Source organism: Cherax quadricarinatus, chromosome 36 (genome assembly GCF_038502225.1).
Source record: "Cherax quadricarinatus isolate ZL_2023a chromosome 36, ASM3850222v1, whole genome shotgun sequence".
Lineage (NCBI taxonomy): Eukaryota > Metazoa > Arthropoda > Malacostraca > Decapoda > Parastacidae > Cherax > Cherax quadricarinatus.
Genome location: NC_091327.1, coordinates 8083726 through 8110703, shown reverse-complemented (window position 1 = coordinate 8110703; position 26978 = coordinate 8083726). Strand labels below are relative to the sequence as shown.

The window sequence follows — 26978 nt, the reverse complement described above, 5'->3', positions numbered from 1 at the left end:
AATAAAAGAAACAAGGTTACTAGGATCCCATGGTAGAAAAAGTGTTATGCTTAGATTCCACTCACATGACAGGAAAAAAGATTTAATTATTGCATCTATTAAAGTAAAGAAAGAGGTATACATAAACGAATGTCTTACCAAAAAACGTCAGGACCTCCTGTATAGAGTCAGAAAACTTAAGCGGGAGAATAACGACACAATACACCAATGCTTCACACAGGATGGGAAAATTCTTGTTAGGAAAACAAATGTAGGTCAACTGTACACAATCCCGAACGAGAATGATCTATCACGATTTCTCAGGGATACTAATCTTACAGAGAATAACTAAACAATGTCCAACTTAAAAGCCTACGTAGCATAGTGTATGTTTTGCTCCATTATTGTTCAAATTTCATTGTACAATCTCTTAGTAATTAAATAATCAACTACCTCGTTTTGAGATTTTACTAGTAAGCATAAGTCACCTTATGTAATTTTCTTATTTACTATTGTTTGCTTAAACATTAGCTGAATTGATACTTTCTCTGTCCATATTACTACCTCATATTTTTTTTAAATACTATCAATTGATATTACTTACTAAAATTAATAATTATCATTTTTACTATAATTTCAATTTACTCTTAACATTTTTGACATTTAATAACCATTACTTGTCTAATTACCTTTACCTGTTTTAATACCACATTTACTATCTTAGAGTAATCTTAATTACCTTGTACTGCCATATAACCTCTAGTATAACTACCAGTGCAATACTGAATGAAATAAACATTACTTTTTCACTTTTTTTGTAATCATTATTACTTACTAAAATTTTATTAAACACCATATTTACTACCAGTCAATTTTACTTTTGTACATTAAACATTATTTTATACTTCCCATAACATTTTGTTGCCAAATTTTCAAGTTTGTATATTCAACTCCAACCTTTATATTATCCTTTGTACCTGTGTACCTGTGCACTTGTGTGCCTCTGTACCTGTGTACCTGTGTACCTGTCTACCATCTTACTATCATATTATAACCAATACATTACCTTTGTTATTTTTTACTATTATTCTTTTGGTACTTTAATTGTAAATTTTATTTTGTCAATTTAAATCTAGTTATACTCTTGATCTTGTCAACAACCTATACCAGACTCTAGTGCAATTGCAAGTACCATTTCAATTTGTATTTTTATATTATAAGTTTATATTATAATTCCTACTCTAAGATTGTTTTCATATCTTAGTGACTATATTGTGTGTGCAATTAGTGTATATTTCATTTATATTACTGTTCAAGGCCCTTAACTATCTTTTGCTAACTAGTACCAACTACCTCATATATCTTTTTTTCTACTTTTTTTTATTCTTTTGCTACCTTAACTTGTATATTTTATCTTGTCAATTTAAATCTAGTTATACTCTAATTCTTGTAAACAACTTATATAACACCTTAGTGCAATTACAATTGAGAGTCTTGTGCCTTTTTTATATTATTAGATTAAACTCAGTTGCACTATAGTCAATACCAAATTCATTATATTAGACCATATTGCAATTACTAGTGAGAGACTGGTGCTATTTTTAATTTGTATTTTTATATTATTAGATTAAATCTAGTTGTACTATAGCTCATTCTAACTCAAAACATAGACTCCACAAAAGTCATTTTATTAGACCTTAGTGCAATTACAAGTGAGAGTCTTGTTCTATTTTAAATTTGTATTTTTATATTACTAGTTTATACCTAGTTGTACTTTAGTTCATTCCAGCACAACACATAGACAACATCAACTTCATTATGTGTAGTAGTGACTATACTCTATATGACCAAAATACTCTAGCTATATACTTATCCAAGCTTCCCACCACTACAGATATCAGAACTAGAACTCAACACATAACTCAGGATATAAATAACCATAATTTAAACCTAGAAGATGATTGATCACGTTGACCCTGATCTAAACCTCCATAATCTGACACCCAATCAAAACCTATTGGAAAGTAACTGCCTTTATTACACAGCATCACAAGCCAGCACTAGCCTAAACAATGCTAAAAGCCTATCAGTACTTAACTACAACATCAGGTCCTTAAGCAAACACTATGATGACCTCCTGGCACTCCTTGAATCACTAAAGACACCCTTCTCCTGCATTATTCTTACTGAGACCTGGCTTAAGCAGGACATAATAGATATCTACCCTCTACCAGGATACACAGCAATTCACAACTGCAGACCAAACCAAGTTGGGGGTGGTATTGCAATCTATTACTCTAATCAATTATCTTGTATTAGCACCACTTGCTTTAGTGATGAATATGGGGAATACTATTTTTTTTATTTATTATCACACTGGCCGATTCCCACCAAGGCAGGGTGGCCCGAAAAAGAAAAACTTTCACCATCATTCACTGAATCACTGTCTTGCCAGAAGGGTGCTTTACACTACAGTTTTTAAACTGCAACATTAACACCCCTCCTTCAGAGTGCAGGCACTGTACTTCCCATCTCCAGGACTCAAGTCCGGCCTGCCGGTTTCCCTGAACCCCTTCATAAATGTTACTTCGCTCACACTCCAACAGCACGTCAAGTATTAAAAACCATTTGTCTCCATTCACTCCTATCAAACACGCTCACGCATGCCTGCTGGAAGTCCAAGCCCCTCGCACACAAAACCTCCTTTACCCCCCCTCTCCAACCTTTCCTAGGCCGACCCCTACCCTGCCTTCCTTCCACTACAGACTGATATACTCTTGAAGTCATTCTGCTTCGCTCCATTCTCTCTACATGTCTGAACCACCTCAACAACCCTTCCTCAGCCCTCTGGACAACAGTTTTGGTAATCCCGCACCTCCTCCTAACTTCCAAACTACGAATTCTCTGCATTATATTCACACCACACATTGCCCTTAGACATGACATCTCCACTGCCTCCAGCCTTCTCCTCGCTGCAACATTCATCACCCATGCCTCACACCCATATAAGAGCGTTGGTAAAACTATACTCTCATACATTCCCCTCTTTGCCTCCACGGACAAAGTTCTTTGTCTCCACAGACTCCTAAGTGCACCACTCACTCTTTTCCCCTCATCAATTCTATGATTCACCTCATCTTTCATAGACCCATCCGCTGACACGTCCACTCCCAAATATCTGAATACATTCACCTCCTCCATACTCTCTCCCTCCAATCTGATATTCAATCTTTCATCACCTAATCTTTTTGTTATCCTCATAACCTTACTCTTTCCTGTATTCACCTTTAATTTTCTTCTTTTGCACACCCTACCAAATTCATCCACCAATCTCTGCAACTTCTCTTCAGAATCTCCCAAGAGCACAGTGTCATCAGCAAAGAGCAGCTGTGACAACTCCCACTTTGTGTGTGATTCTTTATCTTTTAACTCCACGCCTCTTGCCAAGACCCTCGCATTTACTTCTCTTACAACCCCATCTATAAATATATTAAACAACCACGGTGACATCACACATCCTTGTCTAAGGCCTACTTTTACTGGGAAAAAATTTCCCTCTTTCCTACACACTCTAACTTGAGCCTCACTATCCTCGTAAAAACTCTTCCCTGCTTTCAGTAACCTACCTCCTACACCATACACTTGCAACATCTGCCACATTGCCCCCCTATCCACCCTGTCATACGCCTTTTCCAAATCCATAAATGCCACAAAGACCTCTTTAGCCTTATCTAAATACTGTTCACTTATATGTTTCACTGTAAACACAAGGTCCACACACCCCCCTACCTTTCCTAAAGCCTCCTTGTTCATCTGCTATCCTATTCTCCGTCTTACTCTTAATTCTTTCAATAATAACTCTACCATACACTTTACCAGGTATACTCAGCAGACTTATCCCCCTATAATTTTTGCACTCTCTTTTATCCCCTTTGCCTTTATACAAAGGAACTATGCATGCTCTCTGCCAATCCCTAGGTACCTTACCCTCTTCCATACATTTATTAAATAATTGCACCAGCCACTCCAAAACTATATCCCCACCTGCTTTTAACATTTCTATCTTTATCCCATCAATCCCGGCTGCCTTACCCCCTTTCATTTTACCTACTGCCTCACGAACTTCCCCCACACTCACAACTGGCTCTTCCTCACTCATACAAGATGTTATTCCTCCTTGTCCTATACACGAAATCACAGCTTCCCTATCTTCATCAACATTTAACAATTCCTCAAAATATTCCCTCCATCTTCCCAATACCTCTAACTCTCCATTTAATAACTCTCCTCTCCTATTTTTAACTGACAAATCCATTTGTTCTCTAGGCTTTCTTAACTTGTTAATCTCACTCCAAAACTTTTTCTTATTTTCAACAAAATTTGTTGATAATATCTCACCCACTCTCTCATTTGCTCTCTTTTTACATTGCTTCACCACTCTCTTAACCTCTCTCTTTTTCTCCATATACTCTTCCCTCCTTGCATCACTTCTACTTTGTAAAAACTTCTCATATGCTAACTTTTTCTCCCTTACTATTCTCTTTACATCATCATTCCACCAATCGCTGCTCTTCCCTCCCGCACCCACTTTCCTGTAACCACAACTTCTGCTGAACACTAACACTACATTTTTAAACCTGCCCCATACCTCGTCGACCCCATTGCCTATGCTCTCATTAGCCCATCTATCCTCCAATAGCTGTTTATATCTTACCCTAACTGCCTCCTCTTTTAGTTTATAAACCTTCACCTCTCTCTTCCCTGATACTTCTATTTTCCTTGTATCCCATCTACCTTTTACTCTCAGTGTAGCTACAACTAGAAAGTGATCTGATATATCTGTGGCCCCTCTATAAACATGTACATCCTGAAGTCTACTCAACAGTCTTTTATCTACCAATACATAATCCAACAAACTACTGTCATTTCGTCCTACATCATATCTTGTATACTTATTTATCCCCTTTTTCTTAAAATATGTATTACCTATAACTAAACCCCTTTCTATACAAAGTTCAATCAAAGGGCTCCCATTATCATTTACACCTGGCACCCCAAACTTACCTACCACACCCTCTCTAAAAGTTTCTCCTACTTTAGCATTCAGGTCCCCTACCACAATTACTCTCTCACTTGGTTCAAAGGCTCCTATACATTCACTTAACATCTCCCAAAATCTCTCTCTCTCCTCTGCATTCGTCTCTTCTCCAGTGCATTCCTCTCTTCTCCATTTTTGCTAATTTTACTGTAAAAAACCTTAAGACACCTATAATAATCGGTGCCATTTACCGGATACCTCACACAAACATCCCAAATTTCAGTGAGAAATTAAAGTCACTAATAACAAACAGACAAATGAATAAGCACCACCTTCTCTTAGCTGGAGACTTCAACATCAACCTTGGCTTACTAGATGATCAGCCTGTAACTGATTTCATCAACAATATGAACAACACACTTCTCATACCAACAATAACTAAACCAACCAGGATCACTGAGACAAGTGCAACCATAATAGACCACATATGGACCAATATACTAGCCCCCCTTAAATCAGGGATAATCACAGATAGCACTACAGACCACTACCCTACCTTCCTCCTGACAAACATTAATAAACCACCACTTGAATACAACAAAGTCTCATTTAGACTCCATGACGAGGCCTCAATAAGGAAGTTCACAACTGACCTAGAGATTGTTGACTGGCCTACAGAATTCTCCAAGGCCAATGGTATTGATGACTGGACAGACATTTTTCTTAACAAATTACTTAGACTATACAACAAACATTGTCCTATAAAAACGAAACAGATCACAAACAAACGACTTGGTTGCCCATGGCTAACCAGCACCATTCTGAAATCCATTGACAAGAAACACCAATATGAAAAGCAATATAGACAGGGCTTAATACACAAAGATATTCTTAAACACTATTCATCAGTTCTCACCAAAGTAATAAAGAAAGCCAAACAACTATACTACTCCAGTAGATTCACAGACACTAGAGGAGATATAAAAAAGACCTAGAAAACACTCTCTCAGATTCTAGGGACCCACAAACTGAAAAAAACCAAGAATATTGTCCTAACTAAACCTAATGAAACACCACTACATCCCACTGACACAGCTAACAAGATAAACGACTTCTTCTCAACCATAGGATCTAATCTCGCCAATAAAATCCCACATACTAATGCCCATGCCGGGGACTACCTAGATGGGAATTTCCCAAATTCCTTCTATCTTGCACCAACTGAGCCCTCGGAAGTCACCGAGATTATAAAGTCGCTTAAAAACAACTCGGGGAATCTGTCTAATGTCCCACCATTACTGTACAAGCGAGCGGCCCATATCCTTTCGCATGCTATTTCATTACTTTTTAACAAGTCACTAGAAACTAGCACCTTTCCGAAACTACTCAAGATGGCAAGGTTACACCAATACATAAAGTTGGTGACCCTACAGACTTAAACAACTATAGGCCAATATCAAACTTACCATTGCTATCCAAAATCTTTGAGAAACTCGTGCACAGGAGACTATATTCATTTATAACAGCACAAAACATACTCAACCCCTGCCAATTTGGATTTAGGAAAAATAAAAGCATTAATGATGCAATCATAAAAATGCTAGATCTGCTTTACACAGCATTGGAAAATAAGGAATATCCACTAGGAATTTTTATTGACCTAAGAAAAGCTTTTGACACAGTAGACCACGACATCCTACTCCACAAACTTGACCATTACGGTATAAGAGGCCATGCGCTTGCTTATTTCAAATCTTACCTTACTAATAGGTATCAGTATGTTACCATTAAAGACACAGCATCAACAACACGGCCACTTGATACTGGAGTTCCGCAGGGAAGTGTCCTTGGTCCCCTGCTCTTCCTCATATACATCAATGATCTTCCAAACGTATCCCAACACCTGAAACCCATTCTCTTTGCTGACGACACGACTTATGTCATCTCTCACCCTAATCTTCCCACCCTCAACACCATTGTTAACGAGGAGCTGATCAAAATATCGACTTGGATGACAGCCAATAAACTTATGCTTAACACTGACAAAACCTACTATATTATGTTTGGTAGCAGAGCAGGAGATGCACAAATTAACATTAAGATTGACAACACTCTAATTACCAGACATAATGAGGGCAAATTCCTAGGCCTATACCTTGACAACAACCTGAATTTCAGCACACATATCCAACACATAACCAAAAAAGTATCCAAAACAGTTGGGATCCTCTCCAAGATACGATACTACGTGCCGCAAAATGCCCTTCTCACACTATACCACTCACTTATTTATCCATACCTCACCTATGCTATTTGTGCTTGGGGATCAACTGCAGCAACACACCTAAAGCTAATAATAATCCAACAAAAAGCTGCAGTAAGAATAATCACTAAATCCCATCCCTGGCAACACCCCCCCCCAATCTTCATAGGTCTACACTTACTCCCTGTTCAGTACATCCACACTTACTACTGTGCAATCTACATCTACAGGACCTTAAACTCCAATATCAACCTTGACCTAAAATGCTTTCTTGATAGTTGTGACAGAACCCACAGGCATAACACCAGACACAAACATCTCTACGACATTCCCCATGTCCGACTAAACCTTTACAAAAATTCAATGTATGTCAAAGGCCCTAAAATCTGGAACACCCTACCTGAGAACTCTAGAACTGCAGACACATTCATCACCTTTAAAACTACCATTAGAAAACATCTTATCTCCCTGATAAACCCCATCAACTAACTACACGAATACCACCTGGTGGTTCACACTTACACTCACTCACCCATTTGACCATAAACAGAAATATTTATCTCAATCTTAAAATAATGAATCCTATGATACTCCAATACTGAAACTATGTACTGTGCCAAAACAAAAGCATTCACATTGCTAAACTCACAAACTAGTATTTAGTCACTTAGCCATAATACCAACTTACCTCATAATTTGTAATATTTTAAAATAAAGAATTAAACTAAGTCTGCCCGAAATGCCTAGCCATGCTAGGCGTTCTAGTGGTACACTCTGTAATCATTATTTAACTACATGTAAACCACACAACAATCAAATTCTGTAAATTCAACATTGTAATCTTTATAGAGAATAAACTTTGAATTGAATTGATATGGTACCATTGTATCATGTGCCATTGTACCATATTGTACCATTGTATCATATGGTGCCATTGTACCATATGGTACCATTGCTCCCTATGGCACCGTTGTACCATATGGTACTATATGGTACCGTTGTATTCAACAATAACCACACTAATATTTTCATCATTTTGTTTACAATAAACTTGTAAACAAGTTTTGTAAGCAATATAATGATAAACAAATTAGTGCAGTTATTGTGTAGAATACAATGAGTGTACACTTATACAATACACTAGTCTCACAGGCCACAAATGTTATTAGAAAAAGAAAAAAATTAGAAAAGAAAAAAGTATAAAAAACAAAATAAAAAAATGGGATTTTGCGGAAGTCACCGATGTTGCTGCCACCCAGTCATTTTGGGTCAACTTCCCGCCGCTGTATCTTGGTAAGTACTGATCAGAAAAAACTTTTTTTTTTGTCTTATTACCTTCACAAAAATATACTCTTTAATTCTGTAAGAAAAAATAAATTTTTTTTTTTCAAAATTTCTTGGACACTGGAGCACCACTTCAGATTTTGGCCTTGGACCCTGAAGGGGTTAAGTCTAGTCGAGTCGTGAGACATAGCGAACTACTTAGAGCACTTACACACATACACACAAACTTGTACATATTTGTAATATCTTATTAGATGTTAATGTACCAGACAGTACTTAAGACTTATAAATGTGATATGTGCTTTCAGCACAATACTACTGTACACGAGAGAAGTGATTATTATTAATTTGTTTGAATTGATTAATTTAATTTAATTTGATGATATACCTCTAGACGATACTTAATAAATTTATTAAATTTTATTTTCTCTAGTTAGTAGCCTACCAGTTGTAATCCTGAAGCACTATTGAATCATACCGAATTCTAATGGATAATTGGACAAGGATACTGACTAATTGTTACAAAAACCCAGTAACAGGCTGGATGCTAGAAGGGCAGTCCTTTCTAGTATTCACTGGAGATCTCTAAGCTTTTAGAATCGTGTTTTTTGTAACAGCTTGTGAGACGAAAGTAAGGTGCACTGTTCAAATATACACTCATTGTTTACAACACAATAACTGAACAAACATTACCAGTACTAGTTTGTGTGTAAAACTTTTTTACACAAACAAACAATACAAAACATTGTTTATTACTATTGTTCCATATTATATACATATATATATGTACAATCACTGAATACTATCCTAGAACTGCTGCAGCTTGTGGAACTCTTTGAAACATGGGTATATGCAGAGTGGCACTTGACACTCCTCACATAAAACGAGTGTCTCTGCGTGTTTGTGGGTGTTTTGTGGTATGTCCACATACAAAACACCTCTTCTGAGCACTTTTTTTGAAAGCAGTAGGAGGCAGTTGTATGGGGTAGTGATCACCAGGCCTCAAACGAGATGGCGGGTGTTGGTAATTTCATGGGTGCTGGTCTATTGCAGGTGTTGCTCCTTGGTACTTGACGATTATTTGTCTGATGACTGACAAACAAAAAAAAATTCACCAGATTTTGGTTTGTTGTTGGTCCTCAACTTTGTATATGTTATAAGCATTTACCATGATTGTGTACACAATCAGCAAACCCAATCTGCATGTCACATTTGTCCACCAAGTGCATATTGAGGTTGTAGTCCATGACAGCTGCAGGTTCTAGAATGCGTTCATTGGTCTCTCTATTGTGCCTGCCAGTGTGTGCCATTTCATTTCGGTGAACTGATGTCAACAATGTGACATGATGTCATTGGCAGCAAAGGCTTGCACCTCACCTCTGCGAGTGCCAGAGTTGAACCTTGGCATATGTTTATGATTACCACGCACTGTGCCACACACATCTGTCAGGTTCACTCACAAGAAATCACTGAGTATGGGGCTTGTGTACCAGTTATCAGTAAATAATATATGCCCCTTACCAAGATATGTTTCCATCATTGTTCAAACCGCATCACCAGAGACATCCAATAACTTCCTGGTATCTCTCAATGTATTACTGCCAGTGTACACAATATCCAAAATGAGGCCACTTTTGCAATCACACAGTACAAATAACTTTATACCAAAGCATTTCCTCTTGCTTGGTATGTATTACTTGAATGAGAGTCTTCCTTTGAATAAAAAGCAAAGACTTGTCAATAACAAGCTTCCTGAAGGGATAAAAGTACATGTAACACTTCTGCTTCAGGTACATAAACAAATTTCTGATCTTATATAACCTGTCGCTTCTGTCAGGCCTTGTTTTGTCTGAAAAGTGTAACATATGTAACAGTATCAAAAAACGATTCACACCTACAATGTCACTAAAACCTGGGGTTGAAATCAGGCGTTCTGTTGACCAGTTGTTGACTGTGTGCTTACACATATGTAGCATAAGTATTATTGTGGCAAAAGCCAGGTACAGCTCTCCCACAGCTGTGTCTTTTCGCTGGTGTAGCCGTGATCTTGGTGAGAGAATTGTACTTGCCATGGCGTACTCATAGTATGTGTTGGTTTCCCTGACAATAATGTCCATGAGCAGTTCATCGAAAAATAACTGAAAGCATTCCAGTTCAGTAGCATTGTTCCCAAGTTTACACGATGGCCGTATTCCACTTTGTGTTTCATCAAAGTCATGGGGACTAGGAACAAACTCGTCACCTTCCTGCCAATCCCAGATGCGGTCTGCTGCTGGGTTCTGGATTTTGAAACGTGGTTGTGCAGGTTGTGGTTGTGGTTGTTGTGGGAGTGTGGGGTTGGGTGAGGCTGGTTGTTGTTGTGTAGAGTCAGCAACATGGGTAGTAGCGTGGCCCGCTGTCGGTGCCACATGACTCATGCCACCATCACTATCACCACCTGCTGCCTCACTCACATCATTCATACCCATCGTAACAATATCGTCATCTTCACTATCAGGTCATGGTGTAGGGCCATGGGATGTGCTCCGAGATTTACTCCTACCCCTTGGAACAGCATATGAAACACTACCAGACCGCATGCTATGTCGTATATACTGCCGCTTTACTGGGGAATATTCACCCTCACTGTCACAACTAGAACTGCTTTCAATAACTTTGAAATCACTATCACTATCACTTTCACTGCTCACATCCGAGCCTTGTACATGGGCAAATAGTTTCCTCTTTCGTCCTGGTACAGGTGAACGTGAACGTGCACATGAACGAACCGGCCCAGCATCAGAGGTGGGAGGTCATGGGTAATCTGGGTTTTCATCACTAATTATGTTATCCTGGGCACTTTTTTCGGTCACAACCGCTTGAAAACCATGGAATTCACTTTCACTGACACTTCCATTGCTGCTAGAGCTATCACTTGGGAATAAAAGGCCTCCAATCTGCTGAGGAGTGAGGTACTTCTTACTGAGAGGCATGGTGAAAATGGACTACCAAGATGGCATTCTCACAATGCACCACTGAGTCCCAGATTTTTTTCACAGGGTGCACACCCACCACTCAGACCCATTCTCTCTCATGTAGGTCTACCAGCTTTCTCCCGCTTGATTTGAAGCCGCTAGAATTTACACGTATAAATACGTCAGAAACAGTGGGGCGTAAGACGCATATATACGACATAAACAGTCAAAGGGTTAAGGAACCTCCCTCGAGGCCAGCTGGCATTGAGAAATTTCACTCACGTCTGGAAGCAAAAAATTGACCGGGCGACTGCTTGTACAGTGGACCCCCGCATAACGATTACCTCCGAATGCGACCAATTATGTAAGTGTATTTATGTAAGTGCGTTTGTACATGTATGTTTGGGGGTCTGAAATGGACTAATCCACTTCACAATATTTCTTATGGGAACAAATTCGGTCAGTACTGGCACCTGAACATACTTCTGGAGTGAAAAAATATCGTTAACCGGGGGTCCACTGTATCTGGAAAAACTCAAACATGGATGCACTCGTAAGTAGAGGTTCCACTGTATTTGTATTTGTAAATACAGTGGACCCTCGAGTTTCAAACTTAATCCATTTCAGGAGCTAGTTCTAAAGTCGAAATGTTCAAAAGTCGAACCAATATTTCCCATAAGAAATAATGGAAATACAATTAATCCGTTCCAGAAATCAAAAAATATTCACAAAAAAAAAAAAGTGCATTCAATAGAGATTACATTATAGTTTTAGATACACACAACAAACATACATAGTACAATTAGTAATAGATAAAAAAACATTTAAATAAACATAAAATAAAATTTTTACTTACCTTTATTGAAGATTGTTGATGGCATCTGGAAGATAGGGAGGAGGAATGAGGGAACACTTATTGTTTGGAAGGGGAATCCCCTTCCATAAAGACTTTAGGTAACAAGTCTGGCTGGCTGGGTGGCTGGCAGTCTTGCTGGCAGTCTGGCTGGCTGGCTGGCTGGCTGGCTGGCAGTCTGGCTGGCAGTCTGGCTGGCTGGCTGGCTGGGTGGGTGGCTGGTTGGGTGGCTGGCAGTCTGGCTGTCTGGCTGGCTGGCAGTCTGGCTGGCAGTCTGGCTGGCTGGCTGGCAGTCTGGCTGGCTGGCTGGCTGGCTGGCTGGCTGGCTGGCTGGCTGGCAGTCTGGCTGGCTGGCAGTCTGGCTGGCAGTCTGGCTGGCTGGCAGTCTGGCTGGCTGGCTGGCTGGCTGGCTGGCAGTCTGGCTGGCTGGCTGGCTGGCTGGCTGGCTGGCAGTCTGGCAGTCTGGCAGTCTGGCAGGCTGGCTGGCTGGCTGGCTGGCTGGCTGGCTGGCTGGCTGGCTGGCTGGCTGGCTGGCTGGCTGGCTGGCTGGCTGGCTGGCTGGCTGGCTGGCAGTCTGGCTGGCTGGCTGGCTGGCTGGCTGGCTGGCAGTCTGGCTGGCTGGCTGGCAGTCTGGCTGGCTGGCAGTCTGGCTGGCTGGCAGTCTGGCTGGCTGGCTGGCTGGCAGTCTGGCTGGCTGGCTGGCTGGCTGGCTGGCTGGCTGGCTGGCTGGCTGGCTGGCTGGCTGGCAGTCTGGCTGGCTGGCAGTCTGGCTGGCTGGCAGTCTGGCTGGCTGGCTGGCTGGCTGGCTGGCAGTCTGGCTGGCTGGCTGGCTGGCAGTCTGGCTGGCTGGCTGGCTGGCAGTCTGGCTGGCTGGCTGGCTGGCTGGCTGGCAGTCTGGCTGGCTGGCTGGCTGGCTGGCTGGCTGGCAGTCTGGCTGGCTGGCTGGCTGGCTGGCAGTCTGGCTGGCTGGCTGGCTGGCTGGCTGGCTGGCTGGCTGGCTGGCTGGCTGGCTGGCTGGCTGGCTGGCAGTCTGGCTGGCTGGCAGTCTGGCTGGCTGGCAGTCTGTCTGGCTGGCAGTCTGGCTGGCTGGCTGGCTGGCTGGCTGGCTGGCTGGCAGTCTGGCTGGCAGTCTGGATGGCTGGCTGGCTGGCTGGCTGGTTGGCTGGCTGGCTGTCTGCCTGGCTGTCTGGCTGGCAGTCTGGCTTGCTGGCTGTCTGGCTGGCTCGCAGGCTGGCTGGCAGTCTGGCTGGCTGGCTGGCTGGCTGGCAGTCTGGCTGGCTGGCAGTCTGTCTGGCTGGTAGTCTGGCTGGCAGTCTGGCTGGCTAGCTGGCTGGCTGGCAGTCTGGCTGGCTGGCAGTCTGTCTGGCTGGTAGTCTGGCTGGCAGTCTGGCTGGCTGGCTGGCTGGCTGGTAGTCTGGCTGGCTGGCTGGCTGGCTGGCAGTCTGTCTGGCTGGTAGTCTGGCTGGTAGTCTGGCTGGCTGGCTGGCTGGCTGGCTGGCTGGCTGGCTGGCTGGCTGGCTGGTAGTCTGGCTGGCTGGCTGGCTGGGTGGTTAGCTGGCTGGGTGGCTGGCAGTCTGGCTGGCTGGCTGTCTGGCTGGCTGTCTGGCTGGCTGGCTGGCAGGCTGGCTGGCTGGCTGGCTGGCTGGCTGGCAGTCTGGCTGGCTGGCAAGGAGGCAGTCTGGCTGGCTGGCTGGCTGGCAGTCTGTCTGGCTGGCAGTCTGTCTGGCTGGCAGTCTGGCTGGCTGGTAGTCTGGTTGGCTGGCAGTCTGTCTGGCTGGCAGTCTGTCTGGCTGGCAGTCTAGCTGGCTGGCAGTCTGTCTGGCTGGCTGGCTGGCAGGCAGGGAGGCTGGCTGGCTGGCAGGCAGGGAGGCTGGCTGGCTGGCTGGCTGGCTGGCTGGCAGGCAGGCGGGCTGGCTGGCTGGCTGGCTGGCTGGCAGGGAGGCTGGCTGGCTGGCTGGCTGGCTGGCAGGCTGGCTGGCTGGCTGGCTGGCTGGCAGGCTGGCTGGCTGGCAGGCTGGCTGGCTGGCTGGCTGGCTGGCTGGCTGGCTGGCTGGCTGGCTGGCTGGCTGGCTGGCTGGCTGGCAGCTGGCTGGCTGGCTGGCTGGCTGGCTGGCTCGGAGGCTGGCTGGCTGGCTGGCTGGCAGGCTGGCAGGCTGGCTGGCTGGCTTGCTGTCTGGCTGGCTGGCTGGCTGGCTGGCTGGCTGGCTGGCTGGCTGGCTGGCTGGCTGGCTGGCAGTCTGGCTGGCTGGCTGGCTGGCTGGCTGGCTGGCTGGCTGGCTGGCTGGCAGTCTGGCTGGCTGGCTGGCTGGCAGTCTGGCTGGCTGGCTGGCTGGCTGGCTGGCTGGCTGGCTGGCAGTCTGGCTGGCTGGCTGGCTGGCTGGCTGGCTGGCTGGCTGGCTGGCTGGCAGGTCTGGCTGGCTGGCTGGCAAGGCTGGCTGGCTGGCTGGCTGGCTGGCTGGCTGGCTGGCTGGCTGGCTGGCTGGCAGTCTGGCTGGCTGGCTGGCTGGCTGGCTGGCTGGCAGTCTGGCTGGCTGGCTGGCAGTCTGGCTGGCTGGCAGTCTGGCTGGCTGGCTGGCTGGCTGGCTGGCTGGCTGGCTGGCTGGCAGTCTGGCAGTCTGGCAGGCTGGCTAGCTGGCTGGCTGGCTGGCTGGCAGGGAGGCTGGCTGGCAGGGAGGCTGACTGGCTGGCTAGCAGGGAGGCTGGCTGGCCGGCAGGGAGGCTGGCTGGCTGGCTGGCAGGGAGGCTGGCTGGCTGGCTGGCAGGGAGGCTGGCTGGCTGGCTGGCAGGGAGGCTGGCTGGCTGGCTGGCAGGGAGGCTGGCTGGCTGGCAGGCTGGCTGGCTGGCTGGCTGGCTGGCTGGCTGGCTGGCTGGCTGGCTGGCTGGCAGGCTGGCTGGCAGGCAGGCTGGCTGGCTGGCAGTCTGGCTGGCTGGCTGGCAGTCTGGCTGGGGCAGGCTGGCTGGCTGGCAGCTGGCTGGCTGGCTGGCTGGCAGGGAGGCTGGCTGGCTGGCAGTCTGGCTGGCTGGCTGGCTGGCTGGCTGGGAGGCTGGCTGGCTGGCTGGCAGGGCTGGCTGGCTGGCTGGCTGGCTGGCTGGCAGTCTGGCTGGCTGGGCTGGCTGGCAGTCTGGCAGTCTGGCTGGCTGGCTGGCTGGCAGCTGGCAGTCTGGCTGGCTGGCTGGCTGGCTGGCTGGCTGGCAGTCTGGCTGGCTGGCAGGGAGTCTGGCTGGCTGGCAGGGCTGGCTGGCTGGCTGGCTGGCAGTCTGGCTGGCTGGCTGGCTGGCAGTCTGGCTGGCTGGCTGGCTGGCTGGCTGGCTGGCAGTCTGGCTGGCTGGCAGTCTGGCTACCTGGCAGTCTGGCTGGCTGGCTGGCTGGCAGTCTGGCTACCTGGCAGGCTGGCAGGGAGGCTGGCAGGGAGGCTGGCAGGGAGGCTGGCTGGCTGGTAAAACAGATAACAATTTAGTACAAATGAGTATTACAAAGACAGGTCATATGGTCATTACTGTGATGCAGTGTAATCAGTAGAATGGAGTATTCTGTTAGGTAATGAAGTTAAATAGTAACAAAGTTTGATTGGGTCACAGGTTGACATTTATGAGATACAATAATGAGATACATATATGAGATACAATTTATGAGATACAATTATTCAGTATTTATTTAGTTGTGGATGAGTAAGTGATTTTTGAGAAGAGACTTGAATTTATAAACAGACAGTGTTTCTTTTATATTCACAGGTAATGAATTCCAGATTTTAGGGCCTTTTATGTGCATTGAGTTTTTGCATAGTGTGAGATGGACACGAGGAACATCAAAGAGTGATCTGTGCCTTGTGTTATGGTCATGTGTTCTGTTGAGGTTGGTAAGGAGATGTTTGAGGGGAGGGTTTATGTCAGAGTTGTGTTTTCCATGTATGTAGTAGGTGCAGTAATAAGTATGGATGTTTTGTATTGTGAGTAGGTTTAGAGTTCTGAATATTGGTGGTGTGTGCTGTCTGTAGTGGGAATTTGTTATCATTCTGACTGCAGCCTTATCTTATCACTCCACTAATGAGAGTGGTGATATATGATGAGGGTACACTGCCTTCGCTTTATTTGTTTTCACTTTACTCATAAACATATGTCTGTCTGTTTGTCTCTTTCTGTCTGTCTCAGAGAAAGCCACTAGTGAACCAACACGTATTACACACGATGCAGTAGTCAATGTGTCACATCTGAGACCTGATATGTATTACTTGCCAGTCTGGATTTTTTGGGTTATCCTAGGTAATTTACACTATGTATAATTGTATTTATGTGTACCTGCGAGACAGATAACCAGTCAGATAGGCAGCTAGATAGCCAGCCAGCCATCCAGCAAGCCAGATAACCAGCCAACCAGCCAGCCAGATAGCCAGCCAGCCAGCCAGATAGCCAGCCAGCCAGCCAGATAGGCAACCAGCCAGACAGCCAGCCAGCCAGATAACCAGCCAACCAGCCAGCCAGCTGGCCAGATAGCCAGATAGCCAGTCAGCCAGATAGCCAGTCAGCCAGATAGCCAACCAGCCAGATAGCCAGATAGCCAGCCAGCCAGATACTCACCATATCCACCACCACCACCATCTACTACCACCACCACCATCCACCACCACCACCATCACCATCCACCACCACCAATACCATCCACCATCACCACCATGGTAGCTTATTTCACAGTTGTGCTTAATAAACAAGAACCAAACAATGAATTAATTGTGAAATGTTTAAATGAGTGGCAGGTAAGTGTTCACTCAAGCATCAACAAAGCCAGACTGGCTCATGAGGGGACACGGATTGAGCGGGCTGGCAGACACGTCCAGTACCTGGCAGTTCGAAAGACAGAGTTCGATACTTGGAACAAAACTGGTTCAAAAAAAGCAGTCGAAACTCGAAATGTTCGATAGTCGGTAGGTTCGAAACTCGAGGGTCCACTGTACTTAAGTATTTTGTTGTGCCTGGAATTCCACTGGAATAGATTTATTCCATTTCATTTAATTTAAATGACGAAAATTAACTCAACAAACGAGCAAATCGAGCTGCGAGCAAGGTCACGGAATGGATTAAACTCATAAGTAGAGGTTCCACTGCATAAGCAACCAATTAGTTTTAATGACAAAACAGGTTCTGGTACCTAACACATGAATTTCGATAAATTTTCAAGTAGGCATTAAATGTTTTAATGTATTCATATATTTGGAGTGGACATGTCAGCAGATGGATCTATGAAGGATGAGGTGAATCATAGAATTGATGAGGGGAAAAGGGTGAGGAGTGCTTAGGAGTCTGTGGAGACAAAGAACTTGTCCATGGAAGCAAAGAGGGGAATGTATGAGAGTAGTTATATCAATGCTTATATATGGGTGTGAAGCATGGGTGGTGAATGTTGCAACAAGGAGAAGGCTGGAGACAGGGAAGATGTCATATCTGAGGGCAATGTGTGGTGCGAACATAATGCAGAGAGTTCGTAGTTTGGAAATTAGGAGGAAATCTGGGATTGCCAAAACTATTATCCAGAGGGCTGAGGAAGGATTGTTGAGGTGGTTCAGACATGGAGAGAGGAAAAACAAAATAGAGGGTGTATAAATCTGTAGTGGAGGGAAGGCGGGGTAGGGGTCAGCCAACAAAAAATTGGAGTGAGAGGGTAAAGGAGGTTTTGTGTGCGAGGGGCTTGGACTTCCAGCAAGTATGCGTGAGCATATTTGATAGGTGTGAGTGGAGACAAATAGTTTTTAGGACTTGACGTGCTGTTGGAATGTTAGCTGGGTAACATTTATGAAGGGATTCTTCAGAGAAATCAGCAGGCCGGACTTCAGTCCTGGAGATGGGAAGTACAGTGTCTGCACTCTGACGGAGGGGTGCTAACATTGCAGTTTTACAACTGCAGTGTAAGCACGCCTCTGGCAAGACAGTGATGGAGTGAATGATGATGAAAGATTTTCTTTTTCGAGCCACCCTGCCTTGGTGGGAAGTGGCCAATGTGTTAATAATAAAAAAAAATATAAAAAAATTAGTCATACTGTGTGCTACATTTATTATCTTATAAAAAAAAATGCTTAAAATGTCTTACCTGTTCAACTAGAAGAAGTTCCTTAAGATAGGTAGCCTCAGTGGCTATTATTTCTTGTATGACACTTTGTCGCTTTTGTTCAAGCGGTGATGACGGCGAGAACTGCCAACTTTCACTGCTTCTGCTGTAGTCATAGGTATTCTTGTGTTGATCTCTTTCATCTGTAATATATGCAGTCTAAGTTATAAAACTAGAGTATAAAATATTGGAATAATATGACATGATAAAATGTCTTATATTTTACAATAGTGGATATATTCTAATGTACTTTACATTCCTTCTTTCCCTACATGTCCCTTTAATAGGGTACCTTGATGCTAACAAATCTTTCTTGATCAAAGGAAATGGAGCAACTCTCCCCTTCAAATCAAACCTGAATACCTCCCAGGCTCTAAGTGCTGCATGACCCTCTTGGGCTTATTATTATATAATAAGTGTGTGTATATAATACGTATACAGTATGCATATTATATACATATGTAGATGTACATGTAGTACAAAGGAGTTAAAACTGTACAATTTCCTTGAAGTATATTTATTCTCTTCTCTGAGGATGAGGGTCCTCAGTCAAGTTCTAGAGGTGGTACAGTGGACCCTCGACCAACGGCGGCATCAACTAACGCCAAATTCGTCTAACGGCGCTCTTTGGTGTCAAAAAATTGGCTCTACCAACAACGAAAAACTCATGTAACGGCTTTCGTCCCGAACACGTTCATGCGGCTGGAGCGCAGCCTGAGTGGGCCCAGGCACTCCAAGACTCAGTGTGCCACTGTTTACAAGCCACTGCGGTCGATTACATGTGTACCTGCGATATATTTTGCATTATTCCAGTGTTTTTAGTGCTTGTAACCGCTAAATAAGTCACCTTGGGTCCCAAGAAAGCTTCTAGTGCCAAGCCTGTGGTAAAAAGGGTGAGAATTACAATGGAAATGAAGAAAGAGATCATTGAAAAATATGAAAGTGGAGTGCATATGTCCTAGTTGGAAAGGCTATATAACAAACCCCATTCAACCATCACTACTATCTTGGCAAATAGAAAGGCAATCAAGGAAGCTGTTGTTGCGAAAGGTGCAAGTATGTTTTCAAAACGGAGATCGCAAATAACTGAAGAGGTGGAGAGACTGTTGTTGGTGTGGATAAATGAAAAACAATTACTAGGAGATAATGTGTCTCAGTCAATAATATGAGAAAAGGAAAGGCAGCTGCATGATGATCTCATTAAGAAAATGCCTCAAAATAGTGATAATATTGATGAATTTAAGGTCAGCAAAGGCTGGCTTGAGAGATTTAAGAATCATAGTGGAATACACAGTGTGGTAAGGCGTGGTAAGGCATGGTGAGGCTGCCAGTTCAGACAAAAAAGTGGCTGAAAAATATGTGCAGGACTTTAAGGAGTACATAGACATTGAAAACTTAAAACCTGAACAAGTATTTAATTGTGATGAAACAGGCCTGTTTTGGAGGAAAATACCAAACAGGACCTACATTACTCAGGAGGAAAAGGCACTCCCAAGACAAAAGCCTATGAAAGACAGGCTGACATTAATGTTATGTAGTAACACTAGTGGTGATTGCAAAGTGAAGCCTTTATTGGTGCATCACTCTGAAACTCCCAGAGTGTTCAAGAAAAACAATATCGTCAAGGGTAATTTGAGTGTGCTGTGGAGATCAAACACTAAAGCATGGGTCACTAGGGAAATTTTCATGGACTGGTTATATGGTGTGTTTGGCCCCACTGTGAAAAATTACCTCCTGGAAAAGAAATTGTCACTCAAGTGCCTCCTGGTAATGGACAATGCTTCTGCTCATCCTCACAACTTGCAAGAGCAAATCGCAGGGAAGTTTAGCTTCGTTAAAGTGAAGTTTTTGCCTCCTAATACAATTCCTCTCCTCCAGCCCACGGACCAGCAGGTCATTTCAAACTTCAAAAAACTCTACACAAAAGCAGTGTTTCAAAGGTGCTTTGAAGTGACCTCAGACACTGAATTGACCCTAAGAGAGTTTTGGAAAGATCACTTCAATATCCTCAGTTGCATAAACCTGATAGGTAAGGCTTGGGACAGAGTGACTTGCAGGACTTTGAACTCTGCTTGGAGGAAACTGTGGCCATGATGTGTACAAGAAAGGGATTCTGAAGGGTTTGGGGCTAACCCTCAGGAACTTATGCCAGTTGTGGAAGCTAGTGTGTCATTGGGGAAGTCCATGGGGTTGAAGGTTTGTGGTGAGGATGTAGAAGAATTGGTGCAGAACGACGATGAAGAACTAACCACTGCAGAGCTGCACGAGCTTGAGGTGCAACAGCAACAGATCACAGCTCAGGAATCTGCTTCAGAGCAGGAGGAAGAGAAACAGAGAAAATTGCCATCATCAAGGATTAAGGAAATGTGTACAATGTTTACAAACATGCAAGCATTTATGGATGAATTTTATCCTGTCACAGCTGTTGCAAGCCGTATTGGCAACATGTGCAATGACACTTTTTTGTCCAATTTTAGGGAAATCCTAAGAGTATGTGAGAAACAGAGTTCTCTGGACAGATATTTTGTGTGACAGGGGTCCAGTGACTCTCAAGCTGGTCCTAGTGGCATTAACCCTTTCAGGGTTGGTGCCGTACTAGTACAGCTTGCATGCCAGGGTTGGTGCCATACTAGTACACATAAATTCTAGTGCCTTCAAATCTCGCAAGAGAAAGCTGGTAGGCCTACACGTGAGAGAATGGGTCTATGTGGTCAGTGTGCACAGTATAAAAAAAATCCTGCAGTACACAGTGCATAATGAGAAAAAAAAAAACTCCAATAGGGTTTTCGGTTTAAAACACTGACTTTGCAGTGTATTTTCGCATGCTATTTATGGTTGTATTCTAGTTTTCGTGGTCTCATTTTATAGAATGGAAGACATATTACGGAAATTGAGATGATTTTGATTAGTTTCACAATGAAAAGTACCTTGAAATTGAGCTCAAAGTAGCAGAAATGTTCGATTTTTGCCAAAGTTCAAAAGTAAACAAATCATGCCATGCGTCTAATACACATCAACTGGTGAGTCTAATATTCTTTTACAAGTGCGCTGATATTATTTATACCATTTCTACACTAATGCAGTAGTCTGCATAACAGTAAATCTTCCATCATTTCTGAGAATAAAGATTCAAAGTGGAAAGCAAACGAAATGTAAGAGAGGCCTGAGGACACGACTAATGAACAGAGGAAATGTTATTTTAGTGTCAGGAATGTCTATCTTGTTTATTCTAGACCCTATTTGGAAATTGGCATCTTTTGAAGTTTGGGTGAAATTGGCAAAATTGCCAATTTCTGACCACTTTATTGGATAGTTGATATCGGTAAATGGGTGGTTTCTTGTAATCATTTAATAGAAAAAATGGAGTTCTAGCAAAATAATTATGATATTTCTCGACTGGTACATTGGAAGTAGCCGAAAATAGGGCTCAAAAATGGGCGAAATCGCTGATGCATAATCATTGTCGAGACCGCTATCTTCGTGAGAGCATAATTCCGTAAGTTTTCCATCAAATTTCATACTTTTGGTGTCATTATGATTGGGAAAAGATTCTCTATCATTTCATAAGAAAAATTAATTTTTTTTTTCGAAAAATTTACAACTGTAAGAACAAGTTTTGCAGAGGGCCTGCCGACCCAGAAAGGGTTAAAAAACCAAGAAGGGAGGTAACCCCACCAAAGGACTTGGTACCTGAAGTCTTTATGGAAGGGGATTCCCCTTCCAAACAATAGAAATCCTGAATCTCCCCTGCTGCTGGCACAATACGTAGGGAAATGTATATTTCATGTAAAAAAAAAAAAATGATTTTAGTACGTTTGGGTGTCTGGAACGGATTAATTCTATTTCTACTATTTCTTATGGGGAAAATTAATTTGACTAACGGCTAATTCGACTAAAGGCTAGTTCTCTGGAATGAATTAAAGTCGTTGGTCGAGAGTCTCCTGTACATATTATATATTTTTTTTTTATTATCACACCGGCCGATTCCCACCAAGGCAGGGTGGCCCGAAAAAGAAAAACTTTCACCATCATTCACTCCATCACTGTCTTGCCAGAAGGGTGCTTTACACTACAGTTTTTAAACTGCAACATTAACACCCCTCCTTCAGAGTGCAGGCACTGTACTTCCCATCTCCAGAACTCAAGTCCGGCCTGCCGGTTTCCCTGAATCCCTTCATAAATGTTACTTTGCTCACACTCCAACAGCACGTATTTACTATATACATATGTATTTACTATATACATATAGTAAATACATATGCCATAAGGTGAAATGCCATAAAGGAATGCCGTATGGCAAAATGCCATAAAGCGGGACTCTACTGTGTGTGTGTGTGTACTCACCTAGTTGTACTCACCTAGTTGAGGTTGCAGGGGTTGAGTCCAAGCTCCTGGCCCCGCCTCTTCACTGGTCGCTACTAGGTCACTCTCCCTGAACCGTGTGTACTCACCTATTTGTACTCACCAATTTGTGGACACAGGGAAGTGTCCTTGGCCCTCTTCTCTTTCTCCTATACATAAATGACCTACCAAATGCATCGCAATTACTCAAACCCCACACTATTTGCAGATGACACTACATACGTCTTCTCCCACCCGAGCCCAGTCACGCTAGCCAATACTGTAAATACCGAATTACAGAAAATATCTACCTGGATGAGGACTAACAAACTTACACTAAACATTGACAAAACCTACTTCATTCAGTTTGGTAACAGAGCTACAGATGTCCCTCTTAACATAATGATAAATGGATCACCTATCACAAAGCTAACAGAGGGAAAATTCTTAGGAATCCACCTTGATAATAGACTCAAATTTCATACACATATACAACAAATTTCTAAGAAAATTTCCAAGACTGTAGGCATACTATCGAAGATACGGTACAATGCTCCACAGTCAGCCCTCCTGGCCCTATATCACTCTCTTATTTACCCCTATCTCACCTATGGAATTTGTGCATGGGGCTCAACAACAATTAACCATCTCAGACCACTAATTACCCAACAAAAGGCTGCAGTTAGAATGATAACAAATTCTCACTACAGGTAGCACACTCCACCAATATTCAATACACTAAACCTACTCACCATACAAAACATCCATACTTATTACTGCACCTATTACATACATAGAACACTTAACTCTGATATTAACCCTCCCCTCAAACATCTCCTTGCCAACCTCAACAGAACACATGACCATAACACAAGGCACAGATCACTCTTTGATGTTCCTCGTGTCCATCTCACACTATGCAAAAACTCAATGCACATAAAAGGCCCTAAAATCTGGAATTCATTACCTGTAAATATAAAAGAAACACTACCTGTTTATAAATTCAAGTCTCTTCTCAAAGATCACTTACTCACCCAAAACCAAATAAATACTGAATAACTGAACCTTATAAATTGTATATCTTAAATGTTTCTCACAATTATATCACATAAATGTTAAACCTAAAACCCAATCTAACTTTATTATTTTTTAAATACACTACCTAACAGAATACTCCATATGACTGAATGTACAACAATGCATGCAACCATATGACCTGTCTTTGTAATACTCACTTGTGCTTTATAGTAATCTGTTTACATTAATGTTTTATCACTGATTTCATCATTGCTTAGTTAATCTTAAGTTAATTTTAAGCCAGCCCGTAATGCTATGCATAGTATAAATGGCTTTGGCATGCTGCTCTTATCTGTATTTTTTTGTACCTCTGTATGTGTGCTCAAATTGTTAATAAATAAATAAATAAATAAATAAATAAATAGCTCCTGGCCCCACCTCTTCACTGATTGCTACTAGGTCCTCTCTCTCCCTGCTCCATGAGCTTTATCATACCTCGCCTTAAAACTATGTATGGTTCCCGCCTCCACTACTTCACTTTCTAGGCTATTCCACGGCTTGACTACTCTATGACTGAAGAAATACTTCCTAACATCCCTTTGATTCATCTGAATCTTCAACTTCCAATTGTGACCTCTTGTGTCTGTGTCCCATCTCTGGAACATCCCGTCTTTGTCCACCTCGTCTATTCCGCGCAGTATTTTATATGTCGTTATCGTGTCTCCCCTGACCCTCCTGGCCTCCAGTGTCGTCAGGCCGAGTTCCCTCAACCTTTCTTCGTAGGACAATCCCCGTAGGAATGGGACTAGTCTTGTTGCAAACCTTTGCACTTTCTCTAATTTCTTGACGTGCTTGACTAGGTGTGGATTCCAAACTGGTGCTGCATACTCCAGTATGGGCCTGACATAAATGGTATACAGAGTCTTGAACGAATCCTTACTGAGGTATCGGAATGCTATCCGTAGGTTTGCCAGGCGCCCGTATGCTGCAGCAGTTATCTGATTGATGTGCACCTCGGGAGATATGCTCGGTGTTATACTCACCCCCAGATCTTTTTCCTTGAGTGAGGTTTGCAGACTTTGGCCGTCTAAACTATATTGTGTCTGCGGTCTTCTTTGCCCTTCCCCAATCTTCATGGCTTTGCATTTGGCAGGGTTAAACTCAAGAAGCCAGTTGCTGGACCAGGCTTGTAGCCTGTCCAGGTCTCTTTGTAGTCCTGCCTGATCCTCATCCGATTTGATTCTTCTCATTAACTTCACATCGTCCGCAAACAAGGACACTTCTGAGTCTATCCCTTCCGTTATGTCATTCACATATACCAAGAACAGCACAGGTCCTAGGACTGACCCCTGTGGAACCCCGCTTGTCACAGGCGCCCACTCTGACACCTCGTCACGTACCATGACTCGTTGTTGCCTCCCTGTCAGGTATTCTCTGATCCATTGCAGTGCCTTTCCTGTTATGTGTGCCTGATCCTCTAGCTTTTGCAGTAACCTCTTGTGAGGAACTGTGTTGAAGGCCTTCTTGCAGTCCAAAAAAATGCAGTCAATCCACCCCTCTCTCTCTTGTCTTACTTCTGTCACCTTGTCATAAAACTCTAGTAGGTTTGTGACACAGGATTTTCCCTCCCTGAAACCATGCTGGTTGTCAATTATACACTTGTTTCTTTCCAGGTGCTCCACCACTCTCCTCCTGATGATCTTCTCCATGACCTTGCATACTATACACGTTAGTGATACAGGTCTGTAGTTTAGTGCCTCATGTCTGTCTCCCTTTTTAAAAATTGGGACTACATTTGCCATCTTGAAGATCTTTGTTAACGGTACACACAATATCTCTGCTCCCTCTTTAAGGACCCACGGAGAGATGTTGTCTGGTCCCACCGCCTTTGAGGTGTCAAGTTCACATAGCAGCTTCTTCACCTCCTCCTTGGTTATATGTACCTCATCCAGCACTTGCTGGTGCACCCCCCTCCTCTGATTTCCTGGAGTCCTACTGGTTTCCACTGTAAATACTTCTTTAAATCTTGTGTTGAGCTCCTGACATACCTCCCGGTCGTTTCTTGTGAATTCCCCATCACCCTCCCTCAGTCTGATTACCTGGTCCTTGACTGTTGTTTTCCTCCTGATGTGGCTGTACAACAGCTTCGGGTCAGTCTTGACTTTTGATGCTATGTCATTTTCGTATTGCCGCTGAGCCTCCCTTCTTATCTGTGCATATTCGTTTCTGGCTCTTCGGCTAATCTCTTTATTTTCCTGAGTTCTCTGTCTTCTGTACCTTTTCCATTCTCTAGTACACCTAGTTTTTGCCTCCCTACACCTTTGGGTGAACCAAGGACTCGTTCTGTTCTTCCCATTATTTCTGTTTCCCTTGGGAACAAACCTCTCCTCTGCCTCCTTGCATTTTGTTGCCACATAGTCCATCATTTCTTGAACTGGTTTTCCTGTCAGTTCCCTCTCCCACTGAATGTCTTGAAAGAAGTTCCTCAAGCCTGAGTAGTTCCCCCTTTTGTAGTTTGGTTTTTCCCACCCTATTCCTGCTGCTCTCTCCACTTGGAGCTCAACTATGTAGTCAAAGCACAGAACCACATGATCACTAGCTCCCAGGGGCCTTTCATACATGATATCCTCGATGTCAGAACTACTCAAGGTGAATACAAGGTCCAGTCTTGCTGGTTCATCCTCTCCTCTCTCTCTCTGGTAGTGTCTCTAACATGTTGATGCATGAGGTTTTCCAGTACCACATCCATCATCTTGGCTCTCCATGTTTCGGGACCCCCATGGGGCTCCAGGTTTTCCCAGTCAATCTCCTTGTGATTGAAATCACCCATAACTAGTAACCTTGCTCCCCCCATGTGTGCTCTCCTGGCCACCTCGGCTAGTGTGTCGACCATTGCTCTGTTGCTCTCATCGTATTCTTCTCTTGGCCTCCTGCAGTTCTGTGGTGGGTTGTACATTACTGCAATTATCACCTTATGTCCCTCAGACTGGATTGTTCCTACTAAGTAGTCCCTTTTGCCCGTGCCATCCATTCCTTCCATTTTCTCAAACCCCCACTGGTTTTTAATGAGCAGTGCAACTCCTCCTCCCCCTCTCCTCCCTCTGTCTTTCCTGAGGATTTGATATCCGGATGGAAAGATTGAATCTGTTATT

The 26978-nt window shown here is 43.7% G+C and overlaps 1 protein-coding gene across 1 annotated transcript in view; it reads right to left on the bottom strand.

Annotated features, from left to right (window-relative positions):
- The window catches only part of LOC128691320 (intersectin-1-like), a 285912-nt gene extending 266639 nt beyond the window's left edge, over positions 1-19273 (bottom strand). The window contains exons 1-2 of the mRNA XM_070091639.1: positions 19256-19273; positions 18451-18627 (exon numbers count right to left, since the gene is read on the bottom strand). Of these exons, the coding sequence (XP_069947740.1) occupies positions 18451-18627; positions 19256-19273 (195 nt within the window). The remainder of the gene's footprint in view (positions 1-18450; positions 18628-19255) is intronic.
- Positions 19274-26978: the final 7705 nt, after the last annotated feature.